Source organism: Falco biarmicus, chromosome 3, assembly GCF_023638135.1.
Source record: "Falco biarmicus isolate bFalBia1 chromosome 3, bFalBia1.pri, whole genome shotgun sequence".
NCBI lineage: Eukaryota > Metazoa > Chordata > Aves > Falconiformes > Falconidae > Falco > Falco biarmicus.
The window spans coordinates 47,448,054-47,473,490 of NC_079290.1; the positions used below are offsets into that span (position 1 = coordinate 47,448,054).

At 41.1% G+C, this 25,437-nt stretch overlaps 1 protein-coding gene across 4 annotated transcripts in view; it reads right to left on the reverse strand.

The window, feature by feature from the left end:
- Nucleotides 1–25,437, reverse strand: part of LYN (LYN proto-oncogene, Src family tyrosine kinase) — a 53,444-nt gene that overhangs the window by 1,674 nt on the left and 26,333 nt on the right. For all 4 annotated transcript variants that reach the window (XM_056332517.1, XM_056332516.1, XM_056332519.1 and 1 more), the window contains exons 8-12: nucleotides 24,550–24,702; nucleotides 16,787–16,969; nucleotides 15,791–15,867; nucleotides 6,714–6,867; nucleotides 5,063–5,194 (exon numbers count right to left, since the gene is read on the reverse strand). In XM_056332517.1, coding sequence (XP_056188492.1) covers nucleotides 5,063–5,194; nucleotides 6,714–6,867; nucleotides 15,791–15,867; nucleotides 16,787–16,969; nucleotides 24,550–24,702 — 699 coding nt within the window. The remainder of the gene's footprint in view (nucleotides 1–5,062; nucleotides 5,195–6,713; nucleotides 6,868–15,790; nucleotides 15,868–16,786; nucleotides 16,970–24,549; nucleotides 24,703–25,437) is intronic.

Genomic DNA, 25,437 nt, shown 5'->3' on the forward strand with positions numbered 1-25,437 from the left:
TTTATTTACTTCACTCTAAAGATCTTCACCTAATAATACAAGACTGTTGCTGCTTATTAAAAGTAGCTACTAATATGAGTTTAATAAACAAGGAAACAAGGCTGAGGTCTGCACTAGCAACAAGGGACTTGCTCTGAAAAGCCAGGGGGGAAGATTTGTTTCCCCTGTTGAGTGTCACAATCTCTTTAGTGCCAAGTCTAAGATGACTGTGGGAGCGATCATAATTATTCTCTCCAGAACCAGCTCTGTTCTGTTCCTCTGAGGGGTCCCGCCACCGTTTGTTCTGCTTCCAGCAGTGCTAATACGCACAGCAAAAGCCCACCCTGGCATCAGCTTTTGTCTCTAGCTGTGGAAATTCTAACGTGCTTGCTGTAGACCCCATCCATCCTGAGCCAGACAGCAGCCTACCTGCTTATCCAGACTGCCAGTCATCCTGCACAGTGTAGTAATGCACTTCCAGATTGTCTTCTACATCAGCTTTTGTGTGAAAGTGCTGCTGATTGCAAGATCCTGGACATAATCACTCATGATACCATTACTTGTAACGGGCAATTTCCTCTCCCTTCATCATCCTATTCCTATTGTGTGAAACCATCTTGCCAGCTGTGTTGAGCTTTGCTTTGTTTCTCCGTTAATGTTTTTCTTTCAGAGGATAAGAACTGTAACTACCAGAAGTGCATCCTGAGCCTCACATGCCAACTAATGTCAAGTGAGAAAGGCCTGCCCTGGGCTCCATCCTCCTCCTCCTCTCTTCTCACCTCTGGTGTCATCCCCCCCTTTTTTTAAAAAAAAATCCTTGAGAGGTTGGTTCACAGAGCGATTTCGACCTCTACTCTCAGAAGGCCAGCTATGCCGGGACCAACGCTTCCCACCCAGAAACCTGGTAGGTTTCAGCCTGTCCCTTCCTCTGCAAATCTTATGCAACCCGGTGGAGTAATTGTGCCAGGCTTACCTTCTCCGGGACACAAAATCTAAGCTTTCTGTACTCCAGTGAATACTGTTCCTTCTGATGACTGGGCATGCAGGAAGCACCAGTGAAGACTTTCTCTTTTGAGAAAGCTATTCCAGACCCCACAGCCAGTGGCTGCTCCTCAGGCTAAATGCTCCACGTGGTGCAGTTCTGCCTAAGACTACAGTATCTCATGGTTTTCTCAGATGACCCTGCCTCTGGTCAGGAGCAGCGTGACACTGACTGCTCCTGCATATACACCAGTTCCCCAGAGGCATGGCCAGAGCAGCTCCGCTCTGCTGAGTGGAGGCAGGACACGTCCTGCTCCAGGCAAGGTCAGCAGTGGAGATGCAGATGTGGAGCTTCCCCGAGTACTTGGTGACTGTGTAGCTCTGTTGTTGCAGACTATGTGGATCTTTTTCTGTGTTATCTGACTACTAAAGCTATGATTTAAGCCCCTTGGCAGGTAAGGACACATTTGAATTACAACTGACAACTTTATCCGGTATGACTACTTGGATTATTCAAGATTACTATAGTTCATATAGTTGACTCCAGTTCAAGCCTTTTGGCTTTAACCTATTCTAGAAATATTGTTAGCCATGTAATCTGAGTCTGGATCGGAGTGCTTGCTTTGGGCACGTGTTTTGTATTTTTCGTCCCTCTTTGGAAGGAGGAGTGAAGTTTTCCTGAGCTAATCCTGCCCACATGTGTAGAAAAGAAGTATATTTGAAGTGGAATGGCATGCTGTCACAGAATAAGGAATTACTGCTATATAAAGACAAAATAAATAGAGGAAGAAAGTCAATAAAGCATTTTACAGAAAACAGTGATCTGACTGCTTGAGCTTAAAGAAATGGATTGTATGTAAAGTATGTACTAAAATAGTTATACTTTGCAAACTCTTAGTTAACTGTGTGTTGCTACATGAGGACTGCAGCTACTGGGCTTTTGTGAAGAATGGGGCTGATTCTGTGGGTTTAAATGTTTTTACAGGATTCTGGTCAGATCTACTGTCTGTAGGACTGATTGTTACATTCTGAATGCCTAGGACAAAGCCTGTGCTTCAGCTACCCTGCAGGAAAACCATTTAAGTAAGTTCGCGAGACAAAAAACGAAAATACTTTTATCAGTATTACATAGTAAATACATCGTGAACATACTTGCATACATTTGGGGTTTTACTCAAAACAAGAAGGCTTACCTGTCTACCCCACAGTCCAAACAGTATTCTCAAAATAGCTACTGGTTTAACTTTCCCTTTTTTTTCTTTTTTTCTTTTTTTTTTTTTTTTTGTTGTTGTTGTTGTGGCTAATTACCTAGCTCATCAAAACTACATCCTAATCAGTAAAATAAATATATCCCACACTTACACCCTCTTAAATTCTGGCAAAGGGCATTAGCGCTAAAGATTTGATACGTGTCTGTTAATTCGTGCTGTGGTACCTGTTAAGCTTCACAGATAAAGACTTATTTCTTTATGTTAGAGCCTGAGAAATTATGTGAACACAGGGGTGTGGAGGAAGAATCCCACTGTACAAAAAGCAGCATATCTTGTGAAAAGCAGTGGACATAACTGGAATGCAAGTATAGATGTTGCCAGTATTTGGCATACTAGATAATCACCTGGAAATTAGTTTTAACAACCAATTCAACTTATTTTCCCAGAGAATCAGATACTTGTTTCATATTTCAGAAGTAGTTCCTGAAACTATGGTCCCACTAATTGAGTTTCGCAGGAAGAGAAACAGCTGTTGGAATTTAAGAACAAAGATCACAAAAGCTCCAAGTTTCTTGGCTGGAAATGCTTCCTACCAAGTTGCCTGCCTAGATTTTCTTCATAGGTATTAACTACTTGCCAGTTTCAACTCAAACTGTTTCATAAGTAGCTTTATGCTGAATATTCTCTAATTGCTGGAGCTGGTTAATAATTGAAAATAATATTTTGAAGCATTGCCATTAGAACTGAAAAACCAATTCACTGTTTCTCTCCAGTGGCTGCTGGGTACAGCCTATCACCAGGTTACTCTTGCCATGCCGGGGTAATTTGCCCAAATCTGTCACCTCTCTATATGTAAAGTAAATTGCTCACCCATTTATTTTGCTGTCCTTCTGATTCTTCAGTATCAACCTTCAGTCTAACAGGCCATTTCAATTTGTACCTCTATTTAAAATAGACATATATCCCTCTTCCAGTTTAATGCAAGCAATGCCTGCAAAATATTGGAATCTTCAGTATGCAGTCAAGAGGCTTCTGCTTCTAATTGCTGGTTGACTAATGAATCCAACGTGCATGGCCTATTTATGGTGCTCATAAAATGCTCCCATATTTAGAAAAACATATTGCCCAGACTTCCCCTAGAAGAGGTATTTTCCCACAGTAGCACATCAGTACTGTGTCTGCTGTACAGATTGATTTTGTTCTTGAAATAAAAATACGGTATGTTTTATGGAGGTAAAGAGAAAGCAGACTTAGCTGCAGAATTAAGTATTGGATTGGGGTTTGTATTTCTGTAGTGCTGGTTTCCAGGTGAGCTTGTAGGTTCGTTCAGGGAAGGACAATTTTCAAGTCATCCAGAAATAGCCTTGTGAGCCCAGCTCAGCGTAGGCAACTGTCTGGATACGTAGGCATGTGCTAGTGGGGAAAAAATAGAACTCCAACTGTGGGAAGAACCATGCATTAGTTGGCTGCATGTAATGCCCATCTGATCCTTCCTGGGGACATCAGCAGTGTTAGGAATAGCTTTGGGAGGACCTGCTAGTCAGTCACATATTTTATAGCCCTTACCTAAAAACCAACCCAGAGCATATGTTTAAACGCTTAGCTGTGCAAACAGCCCTATCACCTCTTGAAGTTTAAGGGGGCTACTCTTGAGCTTAAGTGCTTTTCTGGACTGGAGCCTTACTGAGCAATGAGAATGTCTGGTTTGGCTTTACCTCTTATATGGAAAGTCGGTATGTTCTTCTGTAACACAGTGTAAAAGTTGGCTGCCGTCATCCCTCCCCTGCTGTCCCAGCCTCAGGGGAGCTCTGGTCTCCCTGTGCCCTGTACTGTCATTTCAGGGACTTGGGTCTGCCCCTTTGCCATCTCTGGCAGTTCAGGACGCAGAATTCCAGCTACTTGTGAAGTGGTGGTGAAAATGTTTTCACTGTTTAAACAACAAAAGCTGCTGCACTGGAAGTACTGGGAAAGCTTTCCTTGGATGAAATACCTTCTCTCCCTTTACTGCCTATAAACTGCAGGATCTTAAGGGTTCTTCTCATAAGTTACTCCTTCTATGAGATGTAAGTATATGTACTTTTCCCCATTTGCCCGCAAGATAAGACAATTTAGGTCAACTTTCTATGACCTCAGTAAGCTTAAATGAATGCAGTCTGCTGCCCGGAGTTATCAGCTACACCTGAGATGTGGCGATTTTGTGTGCATAAAAATACCCTTCATACATGCTGTCTCAGTGTGCTGGAAACATTAATATGTATTTTGTTTAACAGAAAGAAAAATGAAACATGAAGCATATAACCATTTCACAGCTACCTAATGCGACCATAATTGATGTAGTCCTCTGTGGTCTTGCACCTGAACCACATGGAACAAAAAAGAGTAAATATTCCTAGCAGTACATCGACACTGCTTTAGGTTCTGCTTTCATATTTGTTTAGATTAGCTAACACTGACAAATTATTACAGCCTATTTGCTTGTGAAAACACGCTTTCTTAGTACTTTCACATATTACAATATTAAAAACCCCAGCAGCTTACACAGCACCATTAGAACCTGTAAGCACTGCATCCTCACTATGGGACTGTGCTTCTGACCATAAAGCTGGGATCTGTGACAACGCAGCATTTGCTGCAGTTGTAACACCTTTTAAATATAAAAAAATGACTGTGTTCACGGTGCCATTATTCTGTTTGCTAAAATTGACCCCAGAGAGGCATGTGGTTTACACATATGGTGACTATGACTTTTCAAAGCAGTAACATTACCTACAAGACATTTTCCAAATCACTGCTGTTGCTACTGTCAGATGCCAGCTCTTTCCCTGCATATTTTCTGTGTGTTTTAATGCCAAAGTATAAATACAGAGTGACGGTATAAACACACGCCATACCTGGATAAGGAATCTTTCCATATGTAACGATTTCATACAGAAGAATCCCAAACGACCACACGTCAGATTTAATAGTGAAAGATCCATAGTTAATTGCCTCTGGTGCTGTCCATTTAATAGGGAATTTTGCGCCTAAAAAAACCCCAAAACAGTACAGTCTCAATTAGTCAAAGGCAAATTTAAGCACTCAACGTCGTCACTGAAAGGTCTTAGATGACTTGCCTATGACACCCCTGCGTTAGCAGTTACCAGCATCTCCTTCTGTCCAAGAGTTATCAGCATTTCTGCATTTCACATTCACCCTTACATACAAAAGCAGTAGCAAGTCATACCTTAAAATACTGTCTTTCATGTCTAATTAACTGATTTTAAAAAAAACGCACATAAAAGCAAACTCCTTCCAGTTACATAAGAAAAGTTCAAACAGTCTTTGTTGGGCAATATTACATTAGCTCTTCAGACAACGAAGAGTAATACAAATGATTCTCTCCGTGCACTTTTTAGCCTGCTCTATCATTCTGGCACAAAATATCAGGTAAGCTATGAAACTTTTCTGAATGGCAGAAAACACATCAAGAAAACTCAGCATAAAGAATTTGTAACCTGAAAGATTCATTTAATCAATATACAATGTCTAGATCTAGCTAAAACCCACAGATATGGGTTCTGTACCTCTGAAAAGTGCTTAATCAGCCCCTTCCCTCTGATCTATTGCATACTGTTAGTGGCTGCTGAATAGCTCGTCTTCCTTTAATCACAACTGTAGTGCATTGTTCTTTTTCTTCCTCGTACCTCAGTTCTTCCCTTCTCATCCTACATTACCACAGTTTCCACCCAGACTGTGTGAAAATATGAGGTAGTGTCTTTAAAACGAGGGGGAAAGCCAGCCAGCAAACCAGCTCTGCAAAGTTACTCTAATGCAATCTGTGCATGGGAGCATAAACAAAAAATTTTCACTACAACAAACTGACTACGCACTTCTTGAAAGGATCCTTGACAACATTAGCAAAACACACAGAGCAAACCCCAGGCAAATATCTTTAACAGTATAATTTCCCCTCTTGACAGTCCCGGCCCTGCTGCGATGTTGCCTCCCATCCGTGTGCTGAACAGGGATGTGACCCAGTCTCCCAGTGTCCCTACCCGTAGCAGCAATGCCACTGAACATGCAAATCAGTGTGCTGCAGCTCCTAAAGCAGCTTCAAAAAATAAACTGTTCTGCTAAAGGTTTTCTTGTTACCAGCAACTACACCTGCTAGGGTGTCTTCCTTTCCCTAAGTGCAAGGAGGTTCATATGGCACTTAAGGATGTGAAGAGAAAATAAGATCATATTTTCTTGACATTTAATTCAGCGGGTTGGAAGCTGTGGCGGTGCAATTAATTCGTTTAATTTAGAAAAAATGGTGTGCAGTTAAGTACGCTTCAGTTTTCTTTGTTCTTCAAATGTATTTAAAATAAACTTTCCCAAAAGCCTGGGGAGCACAGAAAGGGTTATTTGTTTCCTTATTCTTTTTCACAGTTGTTTGCATTAGAATGCTGCCTCTAGGAAGCTGTTAAGGCATTTGCTGTCTGTGGTGACCATATTATTGTTAGATACAGCCTCAGTGCCTCCCAGGGGCTGAAGTTCTAAAGACAAAATAAGAATACGTACCTTCCCTTGCTGTGTATTCGTTGTCTTCGATGACTCTCGCTAATCCAAAATCAGCAATTTTGCACATCAGTAAGTCTGAAACCAGAACATTTGCTGCTCTCAAATCTCGATGGATATAATTTTTTCTTTCTATGTATGCCATTCCTTCTGCAATCTGCAACCAAAACAACAATTTTGATATTTCAACACCACACATCACCATCAGCACGTCAGACCTCTGTTCTTTCAAGGCATCAGGAAAGCTGCACTCATTTATCCATTACCAGTATCTTTGGAGCATTTTTTAGATGGAGTCAAGGAAAGGGTGATTGCCATGGAAAACCTATGTGTAGATCCAGTCCTGCAAAACTTTACAGTAGCAACTTCAAAAGAATTGTCTGGGTGAGTAACAGCTGGCAGGATTAGAGACGTGTATTAGAGACATTTCCTGAAACAATTAGAATGTTCCTAAGATTTCTACTAAAATAATCTCTTGTCCAAATTATTCATCAGTTTATTTCCTAAATACTAAGAAAATCGAAAGAATTAAGTTAAACAAGATACAGGTGTTCTCTTAAAGACTGATGAAGCAACAGCGCAGACAGAGTTAAAAAAACCCAGCTTTCTATTTACCCAGTACAGGCCTGGGCAGTAAGGAAACAATTAGTAAGATAGGGAAAAAAAACCTTTACTTTCTTCTACAGTAACATGTACCTGCTCATACATGAGGAGTGTTTGGCAACAGCCAGCTCTCAGATACTATCGTAAGTAAATTTCATTTGTATTCCAGCAGCCCAACTTAATTTCCCAGTGCTTGGGAGCTGTCAGTTTTCCTCTTCCTTGTGACACTCTGGTGACGGGTCATTCCCAGGCAAGGCGCACGGTCCAGCCTGTGCCGCAGGTACCTCTCCAGGACACGTGTGGGTGGCTGGCAGAGCCCTTGCTCTCAGCCACAGGTTTTGGGGAATGCACAAGCTCTCAGATTTGCTAAAGAAGCAGCACTAGGGGTCCTTCTCCAGTGCCAGTCCCCAGCACACTCATACTTGGGCTCTTTCCTCCCCACCTCCGGAGAAGGCAAGTGCACGGATCCCTTCTCAGTGCCAGAGGAGCTCCTTTCAGCTCTGCAAGTAAAGCAGGCAGGAGCACCTGACCAAGTTTTAAGAAAACATTAACATAACTTCTGCTTATCCATTTTTAAAAAGTCCCCGCACACGCTGTCACCACTTACAACACAAAACCACACGGTCTTTGTTCCTCTTTTTTGGTTTAGGCAATGGAAAAATAGAGCCACTTGCCCACCCACTGCAAACCTCTTCTTACAAACCAATACCTTCTTCAGAGCAGAGCATTACGGTGCCCTTGTACAACGCAGGGGGGTACTCACACTAAACCAGAAAGAAACTCCGATGATGAAGAGAATAAAGAACACCTGCATTTCATATTTTCTAGAAGAAAGATGTTTTATAATGAAGGAAGCAGCTATAGTGAGTACTTGCCGCAGAGAGCCTTACTAGAGACTCACAGATGAAAGAGAAGAGCAGTATCTGATGCAGAGCCTGCTCTGCCTCTCTCTCCTCCCCATGCCCAACTTGGGTTTGGGGAGGAATGAGAGACGAAAGAGAAGGTTTTGCTGTAAGATCGGTGCTGAGGTTGGACCGGCCCTCTTGGCAGATATGACCAACAGGCAGACAGGTCCACTAGTGTCACCTAAAATACATCAACCATCACAAAGGAATCAACTCTCTTCCTACTTCCCTGTGCACAGATTTAATGTTTGGGCAAACTGCCGGCTGGGGAATGAATAACCACTTCACAAAAAGAGACATTTGTGACAGCAATACTTAAGTGTCCAAGCCCAACCAAGCAAAGCCATTGGAAAGCCTTTTTAATTTCCTCTTATTTGTGCCAGACTCACTGAAGTCATCAGCTGATTAGTCACAAATGAAGAATGTAACATCAAATAATCCATTATGTTCTCAGCAAATACAGACTGCATTTCAGTGAAATTCCAGGACAATGGTTTTGACTGCATTGTATCAGAGAAATTCAAAGAAGCCACATATGTGCAAGCACTTGGGCATGCAAAAAATTCCCAAGTAGGAAAAGAACAATGGGCAAGGATTTTGAATGAGAGATGGAGAGGAAACACAGCAGCTGGGCAACTGAATTCACATATCTGGTCACGTCAAACCTTTGCTTGTGGTTAAAAAAAAAAAATAAAATAAAAAGAGGATTTTTTGATCAAGGGAATGCATGCCAGAGCCCATGTGATAACTCTTTATGATAATTGTTGGGTTTTCATTGCCGAATGATATGGTAGAGAAATTCATGGGAACAAAAGAAAATTAAAGCTTTTTTCCTGCTCTTTTAATGATAACTGGTACTTGTCAAGACTGTTCTGCTGCATGTAGCTGCTACTCAGGAGCAGGATGGGACAGTTAACTGGGGCTTCTGGAATACATTTTGTGGTCTTTAAGAGAGGATTCTGCCCACAATGCACAAGTGTTACTACCAGGAAGGGAGCTGTTTCCCCTTCGCCTTTAATGAACTACTGACATACTTAAAGAAATACCCAAGTTAAATCCTTTTAAAAACAAGCAACCAACAAATCTCTAAATACTAGGAGCTATGCACCAAGGGTAACAATGGAAGAAAGGCCTTCTGGAAGAAATAAATTACTCCACAAGGCAGCCTCCATACTGTAAAGCTTCAGCTAAAAGTCACGCAATAAATGAATGACTCGGAGCCGCAGTTCTGCGTGCAGCTGTCACCCATGTTTCTCCTCTTTCTACCTGTGAAACAGGGGAATTACTTAACTTTCCGTAACACTTGTTGGTCATTTCACAAATAGGTATAAACCTCTTTCAAAATCCTGAAAGAAAATGGTAACATAAGTATGGAGCAAAGAGTGTTGCTTTCAAAACACGCGTTTCCTACTTTCTCACCTATTTTTTGTAGCTTCTGAAGGTGTTCGAAGAGAGCAGAAAAAGCAGCAGAGGACTTTGAAGCAGGGAGGGGAGAACCTAATAAACCAGCATTTCAGAAGAGGACACTGTACTGTCACAGAAGAGCTACACCTGAAAAGCAAAAGCAGTCACAACCCACAGCCTTCCTTGGTGAAATATCACAGCTGACGTTAAGCAGCACTTAGAGGAACGAGCAGTCCTGTGCTGTTCTTTTTTTCAGAAGGTGAAACTCAGCTTTGTTTTAGTGGGTTTCTGGTGTTTGGTTGTTGTTTTAGTGGTTTGGTTTTTTTTGTGTTGGGGTTTTTTTCCCTACAAAACCAGACAACTGGATTCCTTCATAGCTCTGTTTTTCTACTCAAAGACATGTTTGCTTTCCACTTCCATTCCAACGTCAGTGACCCATTTTTGCAAAAGTTATTTCAAACCAGCCGTGTTTTGCACATAATTTGCAATGCTGTTTCTTCATGCAGAGAAGGGGGTTATGGCAACAGGTGTAATGGATTCTGCTGGTGCATTTCTAAGCTGTATGTAAAATGTGGGATGCTTTTTAGAGGCCAGATAGGTTTGCTTAAGGTCAACCTGATAGGATGTTTTTACATCATGCTGAGAACCTGTTGCACCACATTAGAAGGAAAAATAAATGACAGGGATCATGAAACAGAGTGGAATGAAGATAAAAGGGAATGAAAGAATGGCAAAATATGAAGTTTTTTTTTAAACCAGGAAAGCAAGTTTTAACAACCTGGAGGGCTGACAAGTGTAACCTGATGGGAAAGAAGTCTCAGGAACAACTACCCCATCAAAAAAATGTATAAGCACAAGGGTAAATCACACTTACCAGGAAGACAGTGTCTGATGAGAAAAATTTGGCTATATCGTACATGGTCAGAAACACCATAAAGCCAAAGTACAAAATACTAAAAAATACCCCAATATGAAAAAAATCAGAGGAGCCCACCCACAAAAAGTGCTACAAATAGTAAGTGTAAGTAGGGGTGCATCAGTAACAGGACAAGACCAAGGAGAACATTCACATTAAACAGATGGAGAAGACTACATACAAATGCTACAGAGAAGTTTTTAAATGCCTGTCTTTGCTTCAGCTTCCACTGAAAGGGCCAGGGATGCACATGTGGTTAACATGAATGACAAAACTGTAAGAACACAGGATGGAAAAGGGAAGAACTGGGTTAGGACAGTTTAAGTGGATATGAGTGGTTACTGAAAACTGTCAGTAAATCCAAACTCACACATCCTCACTCACCTGCAAAGCAGGCAAGCAAAATGGGGAAAAAAATACAAGTGATGAATCAGTATTTAAAACTGAGCATAGCTTTTATCTGGTTGCAAATGAAGCCAACTGGGAAAAAACCCAAAAGAGCATGACCTATCATTTCCAAAATTTGAAGAAGCAACTTGGCTAAGAACCTCTCCAACCCTCCCCTGCCTTATTTTAAACCAAAGTAATGTAGAAATGATTACTTAGAGATTGTTCAGGTACACTTTTAAAAATTTCCCTTTATGTTGTCAGATGCGGCTTTTACTCTTTTCAGGATTCATACTATGAACTACACATGAAACCGCAGGCAGTGGAAGGCAGGGACCTGTGAGTGATGGCAGGTACCTGTGAGTGGCGGCAGGTACCTGTGAGTGGCACAGAGTACCTCTGAATCAGGCACCTCTGTCACAGCTGCCTGCGAGACCAGCGAGGCTGAACCGCCGCATCCACTGCCTGCGGGCCATGCCAGGGCTGGGGTGCCTCCGAGAGTCCAGCTGTGAACAGGACATCCCAGCCACGTCCCTTGTCCTTGGCTCGGCAGGTGTGGGACACTGGCCTCAGAGCTGCTCTCAGCTGCCCACCTGGGCTGCTCAGGCCCACCGCTCGGTGGGATGCTTCTGCCAAAGCAGGTAAAGCGATAGAAAAAACAGACTGGAAATGAGTGCAAAGCACTTAGGGTGGGAGGGAGCATCCTGCTGGTGAATTTTAGGCAGAGGAAATCATGGAGCATAACCTGAGGTTCACACTACCTTAAATTCGATAATTCTCAGTTCCTAGGGAAAAGCTTCACTAACAACAGGCTGAAGTTTTGAAAGGTTTGAAGCAGACACGTGTTATTGATCTAGACAGGTCTGTCTTTGGACTGGCATTAACCAAAACCAGGTTTCTTTCATAAAGTCCAGACACATCATAAAATAAAATACACTTCCTGATCACAGAACTTTCAAAAAGAAAGTTTATCTTCTTGACTCTCTGTCTATGAAGAGGGTATAGGCCCTTTGTATTTGGCAACTGAAAACTGTTCCAAAATAATCACATTTTAATCTTCAAGTGATATTTCAGAGTAATACCAATTTTCAGTTTGCAACAGTGCTTATCTTAAAGGTGAAGTCAGGAAAGGTTACAAAAACATTTTTCCTCTTGCTCCAGTCAAGCAGCTATGTAGTCAAAGCAGACCCACAGGATAAAAAAAGGATTATTAAAGTAACGTAGATAATTATACTCCGGAACATTAGACAGTATCATTAAAAATGAAAGAAACCTAGAAAGAAATATGGTGAAACTGCAGTGGTAATCTCTGAATGCCAAATAGGGGTTAAAATTTATTCTAATTTAGGACTTTTCCCTCTCCCCTTAAAAGAGAGGGGAGAGAGGGATTAAAACACTGCACCAAAGATCTCTATTAATTTTATTGTAAGTTTAGTATTATTCTAATGGAATGGTAGCCTTAGAAGTCACAAAGAAGAGTTGCCAGTGAGGTGGTAGATCATAGATGAATTAATGAAAGTACCAGCACTGCATTTGAATGAAGACAGACTCTTTTTTATGACAAAGCTTTGACCAGTTTGAAAGTTATGATGTGAGTACGTTCAGTAACAACGGATATCATTTGCCTCACCACAGCCACCACACATGTGTGTGCTACATGATAGATAACAGATTTGTATAAAAAGCAGGAACAGGCAAAAGGTTCACTAGATTTGTGTCGTACTTTTTCAGCAGATCTCATCAAACTGAAACAAGTACGATTATAAGAACTTTGAAAAAAAGAATCAGGAGCTTTTTGGGTAAATTACCTCCGGGGCAAGACAAAAACCAACTAGCAAAATGCAGAGTTTGCCAGTCACTTTAGTGCTGAAGGAGCAGGCTGCTGCCTGTAGATGACCAAGGGGAATATGGGCAGTGCCCCTGCCGACTGTCTTGGCCTGCTGCATCAGCAAGACTTGGAGGTATAGCTCATGGACAAAGCAATGGAATTTGCTTTCCCTTAGCTGGGAACCAATGATTAATAGCACCTTCGGGTTCCCTGAACCCACTGACTGCAGAGCCCCAGGAAGGGGAACTGCTGGGCAGCTGTGTCAGCTGATGCCTGCTGGATGCACAGCAGCTGCAAGCCCAGCCAGCGAGGTTGCCATGCTGCGGACCTATGCACCGGCAGCCGTCACACAGGCAGGGAAGCAGGCTCAGGTTTTGCTTTCTCTGTATTCCTGGCTGTTTCTGGCATGTCCGACATACTGACAATTCTGCTGACTTCTATGAGAGATGCCACAGCTCTCCTCTTGCCTGAAGCAGGTAGTACGTGCTTGAAGGTACGTTTGCAAAACTCAACTTCCTTTAAAACAAAATATGTCTGATCTTATTTAAGTAGTTCACCATGAGCTTCCTTCTATGTTTGTTTTTGGTTTTGTTTTTTTTTTTAACATGTTCTGAAACATAGCTCTCCAAATTTCTTTCCCCTTAGGCTGTACAGAGAGGTTAACATCACTACTGTAAGAATAAATTAGTGTTCTATTTGTACAAACCAGATTCATACCAAAAATAATAGACACATTTTGTTCTCTTCTTTATATACAGCCTACATTCTGGAAAAGTGTGACCCACAGGTCTGCGGTGGAATTACCATTACCTTAGCGGTAGACCAACAGAGTTTGTACATATTTTTGTCTGTCTTTTGTCCTAAAGACCCATCAATTAACATTCAGACTGTCAAGAATCAGAGAAGACCAGTAGAGCATCTGCGATGGTCAGAGGGAAATCTCTGGTCTGAGAACCACAGGCAGCCTGCAAGTGTATTCCACAGAGTCCTGTTATTACCCAGTGGCATTAAGGGCTCTTTACAAATGTGCTCAAAAAAACTACAAATGCTTTCCGTAAGAAAAATCCCAGCATCTCTGTTGTAAAGTTTGGTTTGGGCTGCAGCTAGAAATCCTCAGAGAGGCCTTTCTGAACATCCCTTTCAGATCACTCTGCAACCCAGTGCATGGCTCGCTCTCAGGAATTTCTGTCGATAGCCTACATCTTAGGTGGAGAGAGTGACTTCTCATATCACCTGTGCTGCACAAGGTCTCTGAGGTCAAGTGCAGGAACTGGCTCTGAGAGGCTGCTGTCAGGTCAGGGTGACAAAGTGACGTCCATTTCAAGTGACCCCACCTTCAAAGCTCTGTAAATGACAGTCGCTGACCCCTGTCATCTTGGAAGTGATTTACCCAAGTTGTACACAGTTCCAAGTTGACCTCTAGTTCATTAAGCTTTTTAAGCCTTAAATTTCTGAAAACACGGTATTCATTTAAAATGAACACAACATCCCTAACTCCAATAAAAAGCTCTGCTGTAAAACCTCATGTGCTTTCCCCTCTACATCCTGCGTCTCCTTTCATATCACTCCTCACAGATGTTCTTCTTTCCCTTTAATTTTACACACTAACTTCAAAGCTACATTTTTTTTCCTGTCCACTGTTATGCAACCCTCCAGACACTGACCTGGGATCCCGCAGGTTTTCCACATCTACAGTGCTTTTGCCCCACTAAATTCTTAAGGACAAGTTACCCAAACAGTTCAAAAAACTTAGAAAGCCCTATAGCTACACTGAACTAACAATTATAGCAAAACCAGCTCCTGCATTGAACCTGTTAAATAAAAATCTGTATTTGATATATTGAACAACTACATAACAATATGTGATATATAATATACCATAGAATAGAAAAGTTCCAGTTGGAAAGGAGTCTCCCAATCATCTAGTCCAACTGCTTGACCACCTAAGGCCACTTTCACCAGAAGTTAAAGCATCATCCAAATGCCTTTTAAACACTTGACAGGTTTGGGGCATTGACCACCTCTCTAGGAAGCCTGTTCTGGTGTTTGACCACCTTCTCAGTGAAGGAATGTTTCCTAGTATTTAATCTTATATTTATTTATATAGCAATAATTATATAAAACAGTCATATAATATTCTTATAGTGAATTTTTGGTATAAATCCCTAATGTTTTATTAAGTCTTTTTAAAGTTTTCTCATCTTTCCTCATGAATTGTAACAAGTTACTGTAATAGGGTATAACAGTCTGTAAACTCTAATGCATAATAAAAACCCTAAAAGGTTGGTGAAACAATAACCTACCAGCAATGCCTTCATTAAGCACAATTCTTACTCTATTTTCTTATATGTCTCCCTGGACATCTAATGCTGGCAACTGTCCGAGGCCAAACACTGGGCTCGGCACCTTTGATCCTGGCTTTGACACACAAATCACTCTGGAGTCTCTATCTACAGATTTCATTTATGACATGGGATAACTTGCAAATTTTGAAACAGCCACCTTGGTTCATAAATCAGGTACCAGTACCTGAAACATCATTTAATTAGATTTCATTTGTTTCACAGTAATTTACACACAGACTCTGAAACCAACAATAGTCCCTTGAGGTTAACAGCAGTTTGACCAGTTGACCCAACTTAAAAAGTAAAAGTGGGACATTTATTAACACTGAAGGAATCTCATAAGCACGAACTCACAAACTTGCACTTACACTTTCAACTCACAGCCACTTGAATTGAATGCTTTCCCCAAAGGAAAGCAGCTGCATACCACTGCCATCTAAGTAGGGTATCACTGCCACCTGAGCATGTCACCAGCAGTACCTAAGACTTAAGCCTAACTTCATATATTCCCTTTGAAACCTTTTTTATCTATTCCCTCCTTTTAAGTAACCTTATTTACTCAGAACAAAACTTACTTGAAAATTAGATTCTTTTATAATGCAAAAAAAATTAAGATAAAGTTGCCCGGCATGAGTTTCAGACTTAGAGAGAAATAAACGCCATTAATTTTGAATGTATTTCTTAAAATGTACCTGAGCAGAGAAGTCAATAAGCTTTGGAAGCAACAATTTAGTTCCTTCATCACTCTTCAGAAAATCCAGCAAACTTCCTGTTACAAGAGAGAAAAATTAAGTCAGTGGAGCTTATTACCAAAATAAAGGTCATGCCAGGTTCCCAGTTTTCTGGATCACAAAAGTTTACAGTGAAATGTTTTGATGTATTTTCAAGCTGACTACAGTAAGGCAGTCTCTTTTAATCTACATGATTTACCAACAGTAACATCCAAGACATTATGTCAGGCATCCAAGTTTTGCCATTTTCCTGGACGTAGGAAACTCCCATCAGACCATACCTTATTTCAGCGGTGCTGAGTTTGATAAGTACCCTAGTCTACAGACTATCAGGAAAGCTGTCTAGAAGAATCACACATATCAATTCTTTCCAAGTCACAAAGAATAAGTAGCTCAACACTTGTGAAGTTACCAGCAGAATTGCTTGAAAACAGAACAAAACAAGAAAAGCTACTACACAAGGCAACCTGAGAAGGAAACACCACTTATTTTGTGTAGTAACGCTCTAATATTTTTCTAATACTGCAGCCATCCTTGCAGGACCACTCATCGTTCACTTTATTACACAGATTTTTATCAATTCAAGGGCCAGATCAAGGCAATTTCTAAGATTTGTTTTAAATGCCTTGCTATGACACCAGACAAAAAAAGTTATGTCGGTAGCCCAAAGGAACCAGACCTGTTTTGGACATTATGCTCTTGCATCTGAAACAATTAAAAAATGCTACATTTAAGAAAACTGTAAAAATAGTTTCTTCCACAAATGCAGCAATGAGCCATAGAAGTAAAGCCCCAGCCCTCCTCCAGGACAGCTGCATTCAGAGCACTCAGAAAAATAATGCTAAAATCCCAAGTTTTCATTTTTTTTATGCCTTCCTTTTTAAAGAAAAGGGACTAATTGAGGAGAAGCAGAAGAGTTTACTAAAACGTGTCTTGCAGATCCAATGTTGTTCTCACCTTTTGCCATAAATTCTGTTATAATATAAATAGGCTCTTCTTTGGTCACTACAGCATAAAGCCTAACAAGCTTGTCATGCTGAAGTGTTTTCATGAGGTTGGCTTCCTCCAGGAATGCTTGCACAGACATCGTTCCAGGCTTCAGAGTCTTCACAGCAACTTTTGTGCTATTGTGATAGTAACCTAAAAGGAGGGAATACGATCAGTGCACTTGAAGTTACTCTGCGCTGCCCAGCACCCCGACTAATAAGAATTTGTAAAGCAGGTGAGGTTAGATTCCAGTAATAGCCAAGAGCCTGAGAGCAAATGCCAGATGTATCACAAATATTTATGCTAGAATTCCTTTTTATTTTGCAACTGATACAACATTGCAGTGAAAAATAATCCATTCCCTCTTTTCAGTAATCAGGTATCTGAAAAAAAAATAAAAATGAACCAAGCAAATTGTCTTACTTCATGCTAAGCTTTCATTTACAAGTTGCCCATAAAATATTCAGTCAAGAGATGTTTTAATGAATGTCCTCTTATATTGTCCCAGAATTTAATAGGCTCCATGGATAGTTTGCAAGATTCTGGAGCATCTTTAAATCCCATGATTATAGCCATTTTATGCATGCCAGTCTCATGCTTATAACCTTCTCTGTAACCCTCAGCACTCAAAACAGGGCATTGCGGGAAAGTGCAATCACACAAGCGTTCTCATGACCAACAAAGATATGCTGCCAGGACTGCAATCCTGCAGTGTTCAGCACAAGATTTAAAACGTGATTAACTTCTTATCACATAGCCCATGCCAAGAGTGGAGGAGACTGTGGCTGTTTCATTTCTCTGTTTATCAAACCTTCTAACGTAATATTCTAATTATATAAAAAGCAACTATCAGTAAAGAGAAAAGCAGTGAATTATTTCCTGATTTAATGTTTTCCAAACATTAAATAAATGTTGAAATATCATTAAAGAGTAGCAAGCACTGATCCTAAAGTTTATCTTGTGAAGTCATTTAAATTGAAAAATAAAAGAAATAGAAGAGAGAGAGAGTAAGATTGAGGAATACAAATGCACCTTTTGTCCCCCACCATACCCATTTCAACATCACAAAAATATTTCTCGGAAGAGGTAAAACTTTCATGACTCAATGAAATAGACTCATTTCCTTATTCAGCAACAATCCAGCCAGTATTGCCACAATGGCTACACTTCCAAATGGGAGTCCACAATTTCCTTACACTATTTATCATCTGTCCTGGTTTCAGCTGGGATAGGGTTAATTTTCTTCTTAGCTAGTACAATGGTGTGTTTTGGCTCTGATGTGAGAACAATGTTGATAATGCACAGGTGTTTTTCAGTTGTTGCTGGGTGATGTTTATACTAAGTCAAGGACTTGTCGGTTCCTTGGGCCCTGCCAGCCAGAGGGCTGGAGGGGCACGGGAGATAGGGAGGGGACACAGCCAGGACAGGTGACCCGAACTAGCCAAAGAGGTATTCCATACCATATGATGTCATGCCGAATATATAAGCTGGAGGAAGAAGGAGGAAGGTGGGGACATTTGGCATTATGGCATCTGTCTTCCTGAGTAACCGTTACGCGTGATGGAGCCCGGCTTTCCTGGGTGTGGCCGAACACCTGCCTGCCCATGGGAAGCGGTGAATTAATTCCTTCCTTTGCTTTGCTTGCGTGCGCGGCTTTTGCTTTACCTATTAAATTGTTCTTATCTCAACCCTTGAGTTTTACATTTCTTTCCGATCCTCCTCCCCGTCCCACTGGGTGAAGGGGAGTGAGTGAGCAGCTGCGTGGGGCTTGGGTGCCAGCCAGGGTTAAACCATGACATCATCCTAACATAAGAAAACAGTGGCGAAGCAAGGAACTAATTTCCAGATCTTAAGGGATTGCTCTAACCACTACATCTTCTATCACCTTTTTAAAAGAAGAATCATCACCTGAGAAAGGCCACTACATCTATGACAAAATATTCACCTGCATGATTATAAAATCTATTTTTCCAAACATGATCATGTCGAAGCATAACAAAGACCTAGTAATAAGAAATGACAACTACAGGTCAAATCTGCTCTTAAAGCTCAGGTATACAATTTCTATCTACCAGAAAACCAGATGTTAAATATATTTCTGCTTATGAAGCAGAAAGCATATTTGTATTTTTTCTACTATTCCACCCCACACCCTAAAGCACAGCATGAGTTCCACTCCCAATTTGTTGAATACTCTATTGAACACACCAATTAATATCATTATTTCTGTGAAGTAATTGCGACCAACAAACTTCACATTAAATATGTAACAGTATTTCACATTCACTAAAGAGATCCACCAAACTAGGGTTCTACTTACAGAAAGTTTACTACAATACTTCAGTGACACTGAGGTGTTCTGCCAGAGGAAAGCCTACTCTGACCCTCTGGTGGTAACACACAAAGCAAATTAGGTGATGAGAGCTCTAGAGATAACTGATACTGATGTCTCCCATGATCACTTATTTCATCAGGTATTGGGAGGGATGGGACACCAACACACCGAGGAAAGGTGGTTGTGAACTCTATGAGCACACACAATGGCACCTGTAAGAAAATAGACCTTTGACAGTTTGGCAAAGCTGCTGTTTGTCACCTCTTTTGCCAACTCATTAGCAGCAAAACCAGCATTAGCTTGATTCGGACTGAGCACCACATCAAATCTGGAGCAAGCAGCATCTTTTTAAAGCTTAACAAAGTCCTAGTCCTCATGCCAGGTTACTTGCCATTACTGTGAGAACCTCTGTGGTAGTTTCCATAAAGATCATCTGCTTTACAAGCACAGTCTTACTGTACAGGTAAGAAACTCCAGGCTTTGTGCAGGCGGACAGAAAACTGGTGACCTCAAAGCGTTTCAGCAACAGCAGATTTAAGGTTCAATCTACATCACAGAAGGATTCGAGTGATAGACGGGGAGCTGTGGGAAGGGGTAGCTACAGCACTGCATCACTCCCACTTCCTACAGTACCTGGGGCTCTGAACCCTTCGCTAAGGTCTGCCACGGCTGAACCGAACCCGGCTCTGGGTGTAAACCCAGCATTGGCTGAGTCACTGTATTCCTTGCTGTATGATATGAATGAACATACGGTCAGTTTGTTACCTAAACACAAATTCAGAAAGATAGATAAGCAATGAAATTCTTGCTTACACCCAGAACATCTAACATAAAATTCAGATTCTTCACAGCTAGAATCCATTTCTGATACTGGCAAGTTTTATTGATTCATTTTAGATGTCTTTTATTTTACTAACAGTACCTCTACGGCGTGATTTACTCTGATTTTTCCATCAGCTGCATAAGAAAATACACCTCCAAAATGCATATTACTTATATTCTAATTTGGAGGTTACTGAATGAGAGAATCTTTTACACCTGAGATGCCAGCAAGATGTGCCTCATTAATAAAATACACCATAATGGCTCCGTTTGGCATGTTAACTTTTCTCTTAGCCCTGCTTGAGAATTCTCTTCATGGATTATTAATACCACAGAGCATTATGGTTCACATCATATCAGTGCACACTAGGAACAAAAATGCATAAAACATAGACCCTGCTCTTGCAGTGCTATTCTGGTTCATCGCATCACTCAAGAAGCTGCCCAGATGCACTGAACTCTGTGGTCAAAAACCTTTCCTACCACAGCAGGCAGCAAGTCTCTCTGCAGTTTAGACTTCTGTTAAAAATGATACGTGATGCAAGCAATAGTACGCAAGTCTGACAAATGCTATGATCACTTACGCAGAGAGCCATGTTGTTCTCTACATGTCAGAATAGAATCCTCCAAAAACTGTTAGTGTTTCAGGTATTCACTTTGGAGTTGATTACAGTTATTTTGACAGAGCGGTATCTTGGACATCCAGGTTGCCCCCAGAATCTTGCCCAGGCTTAATCGGGCCAAGCTGTGATAGGAATTCATAACAGACAGTAATAAGGTTGAGCCTAATGTATCTGACCAGATCTCCAGGACTAAAGACGAGCAACATTGTGAACAAGCCTCCAAGATGCAGCTTTCTCCTTCCTCTGCTTTTGCAGTAATTCTCTGCAAAGTTGTACTGGGAACAACTTGTTTGAGCTACGGAGGTATGGCACTATAGAAGCCAGACAATGTGTCAGGCTGTTACGACTGCAGGAGGTACTGGGGAAGAGACTGAGGAACAGCAGCTTCTCTGCATCCTATTTCATGTGAGCACATCACTCCCCCTTCACTAACTACAGCCATCACTCAGCTGAGGAACAGAGGAATGCAACAGTAGTTCTGTCTCTAGCTCATCTCCACACAGCCCACCCACTAAACGTGAAAGCAGAAAGCCCAGGCTGCAGCCTTCCAACCACTGCAGTGGTGGAGGGCATCGCATGGGAACACAACTCTGCCATGCTGTTTTCATCTATCGTGTCAGCACAGCTGATGCCCAGCACACACATATACACTAACTTGATAGCCTAAAACCAGAAAGTCTTTATAAAACATATCAAGATACACAGAGCTGTAATGAAGAAAGAAATTAAATGCACGTGCAGTGACAGACAGAAATGGAAAATTGATGGTCCTTTATAGCAAGTTTTCTCTGTGTGAAAAAAAAAACTCTTCAGAGTTGGAGTAGATTCTCCTGCCCACTTCGTAAGTGACAGATTCCCTGCACAGGTCACACAGGAGCACAGCCGAGTGCTTGGGATATATGGGCCTGCTGTATATTCATAGGGTTTTCTTAGTCCCCCCCCAAGCTAACTCCCTCCAGAATGTGCAAGAGGAAGATGTCAGCTTGGAAGCCCAAAGAGTACTTATGGAAAAACTAAAACAAAAAGTCTATAAAAGATACGGTGGCATATCTTCACATTGCAGTAACAGCATTATCTCCATCTTCCTACATATCACAGAATCACAGAACTAGTTGAGTTTGGAAAGTTGTCTGGTCCAACCTCCCTGATCAAGCAGAGTCACCTAGAGCTGGTTGTCCAGAACTGTGTCCAGTTGGTTTTTTAATACCTCCAAGGATGGAGACTCCACAACTTCTCTGGGCAACCTGTGCCCGTGCTTGGTCACTCACACAGTGAAAAAGTGTTTCCTGATGTTCAAAGGGAACATCCTGTGTTTCAGTTTGTCCCCGTTGCCTCTGGTTCTGTCACTGGGCACCACTGAGAAGAACCTGACTCCGTCCTCTGTGCACCCTCCCTTCAGGTGTTTAGATACATTGATGAGGTCCTCCATGAGCCTTCTCCTCTCCAGGCTGAATGGTCCATGCTCTTTCAGCTTTTCCTCATAGGAGAGATGCTCCAGCCCCTTAACTATCCTTGTGGCTCTTCACTGGGCTCTCTCCAGTAGCTCTGCATCTCTCTTTACTGGGCACCCTAGTTCCCCTGATTGGGATGTTCTTCCCTCTGAAACCACAATTCTAAGTACCCTTTATCAAGAAGATATTTATTTAGTATTAAATCATGGAACAGTATTTCTCTCTAATTCACTCTATGGCTGACAAATAATTTTGTTCTATATGAGGAGAGAACATAACAACTAGCTCTTTCATCAGGAATAGCGTAACAACTAGTAACAACTAGGTTATTCCTCAGTACCTCCCCCTAACTCCTGATGCCCCTGCTCGACCATTAAAATACAGAGTGTTTGCTGACACCCTGCACTGCACTGCTGACCTAATGTGTCTTTTCCAGCTTGAACTTCTTTGGTACTAAGATTAACCGTGCTCCTGATTCGAGAGGATCTGTGCCATGCAAATCAGCTTCTCTTGCTTCAGAAAGGAAGCAGAGAAGAGGAAACACAGCAATTGCTTTCACAGAACATTAATTTTTCTCACAGTGCAGCAATTCAGATGCAGGGGTTAGGCCCAATTTAGATGTTAAAATAACGACACAAAGGGGAAACATCTTGAACCAGAAACACCCTTTTAAAGTTTTATGCCTTTGTGTGCGTATGTGCAGAAGTAGTTGCTTCCCAAAACTATCTACATTTTCAAGCAGGTGATTACCTTCTGCCACAAAGTCTTCCACAGTGTTTCAGTGTCAGTTAAACATTTCTTGAGCTGGTATATATAGATAGAGAAAATTGCACAATGGCTGACACTTGCCTTAATTAGTATTTAAGTTGTCACTCACATGTATCATAGCTAGAGGGTTTCTGAAGCTTTTTCTTACGAAGGCAGATGAAAGACCGAGTTTGCCTATGTTATGTTATAAAGATGTGTTGCTTGCTTTATTTATGTGATTTCTATCCAAAGACTGCATGTATGGTTGATTTGGAGCTTTCTGATTGACACCGTAGTTGTGTGTGGGATTTGCCACTCAAACAGCATCACTCTGTGATTTACTTTTCTAAATGTGAGCATCTCTTCAAAGCAATGACATTCCCACCAGACTGCCACAGTCCTGTGGGTTATCAGAGCCCCTTCATAGCTTTGTGTCTTCTAAAGCTTTCAGGTGCACTTTTAACTTGCTCAGAAATGTCCTGACTATAGAATCTTGCTTGATAATGATGATGATGATAATGATGATGATGATAATAATAATGGTCACCTGATCTATTATTATTATAACTGTAACATTTAAATATAACATCCAAGGGAGATTCAGGGAAGGTTTAAGAGAATGATTTGGCCTGAAAAAACACCCTAATGAAGACTTTGGGAGGAAGGTACAGTTTATCTCAAGTAAGATGATAACAGGTAACAAGTGTGTAAGTAATGAATAGTACATAGAACATGCAATATGGAACCCAAAAGGATACTCAGATGCCCGAATAGGCAGCATTTCAGAAGCAAGAAGATCAAATAATTTTTACAGAATATGATTAGATACTGGTCATAGCCCCTTGCCACAGGAAGTCACTGAGTCTAAGAAAATATTGGTTTTAAGCAAACAAAGCTAATTATGGTTATAATAATTTACGGTATCATTTTTTGCCAAGTATATATTAACATTTACAACTTGTAAGTCTTAGGATACTTTCATTATTGGGGACTTGTATGATAATTCAAGGTAGGGGGTGATCAGTCTCTAATCTTCTCACTACATAGGTCACCTACTTTCTGAGCAGCAAGCTGGCAGACTGCAATCTTGGATAAAGTGTCCCCTTTTTTCACCCAGTATAGCAGTCCCATGTATCACATTGCAGCATCTTCTTTACCAAGAGACAATGAAAACTCTGTACATAATCACTAAAATGCACAATTTCTTTTTATTTCATGTTCTTTACTACTTTCTGATTTGAAACAAAATTCTGAGAGGCCCACTGATTTTGAGAATCAGGAGTCACATCTTACTATAACCTTCTACCTCCCCCACAAAGCACAACCAAAATCTACCCTGTTGTCTGGCCTTCTAAATTACCGTGCTTACTCACTTTTTTCCTTTAAAAGACACCAAAGGATTTGTTCCACATCTCCATCGAGTATCTTTCCTCTCACAAAGCCTCTCGCCTCACAGGAAGGTATATTCTGGGCCTAATATTGTGGATGCCCCATCCCTGGAAACGTTCAAGGCTAGGCTAGATGGGGCTTTGAGCAACCTGGTCTAGTGGAAGGTGTCCCTGCCCATGGCAGCAGGGTTGGAACTGGGTAATCTTTAAGGTCCCTTCCAACCCAAACCATGCTGTGATTCTGTGATTCCATGGTTTTGCTGTTTCACAAGTTTGGAGCAAGGTTCGTAACCACTCTTTCTGAATGACTCTGCTATGACACTTCTTTCAGCAGATTTAAATACTCATTTCAAAGGAATAAACTTACCCATCCAGACTTCTCCAAACTGACCAGCTCCAAGTTTCTTCACTAATTTAATCGATTCCCTTGGAATTTCCCATGCATCTTTATCCCATGGTTTCTGAGGCTTGGGACTAATACAGGCTTTTTCCAACTTTCTGCATAAGCCATCTGATTGTTCTGGTTTTCAAAGGAAAAACAAAATATAAAAATTGTTACACTTATGTGCCTCTCCACTTGAGACAAATATTATTTCATTGCAGGTGTGCCCTAACCAGTTCAAAATAATGTTCAGACTAAATAGATGCTTTGATGAAAATGTAACCTTTCTGGTGCTTTCACATAACTAAATGCCTCTGAACTGAAATTTGGTATTCAGGGGCAAATTTAATGAAGAAGTGCCATATGCATCTGGTTACCATCAGATTATTAAGGGGGTTTAGTACAATTTGTACCAAATAAATACAGTACAAGATCTGATTACTGACAGTATGTTGATGAAGATACATACACACTGGAGTCAGGCTTGGGACCTGTGTTCTGAATTTGTCATTAAATTTTCTTGCAGCACGGTTTCAGACACATGTGCATGCACGCATAAGTAGGTCACCATTATTTTTTCTCTAGACACTGACCAGCTACAACTTTAATACAAATATCAAATAATTCTCAGGTTTTCCAGCTGTGCCAAAGAATTACCACATATGTCTAACAACTCAGAGTAATCTCATGGCCAAGTTCTCAGTGTGACTTTGAAAAGTCACTATATGATTTTCTATCCTACATTTTTCTTCTTTGTCTTCCCAATGTCAAGACTAAAAAAATCATAATTTAGAGCTACCCACCAGGAGGTTATGCAGGATGAAAAGTCAATTCTGTAGCAAAAACATTTGTAAAACCTTGTCCCTTACCCCT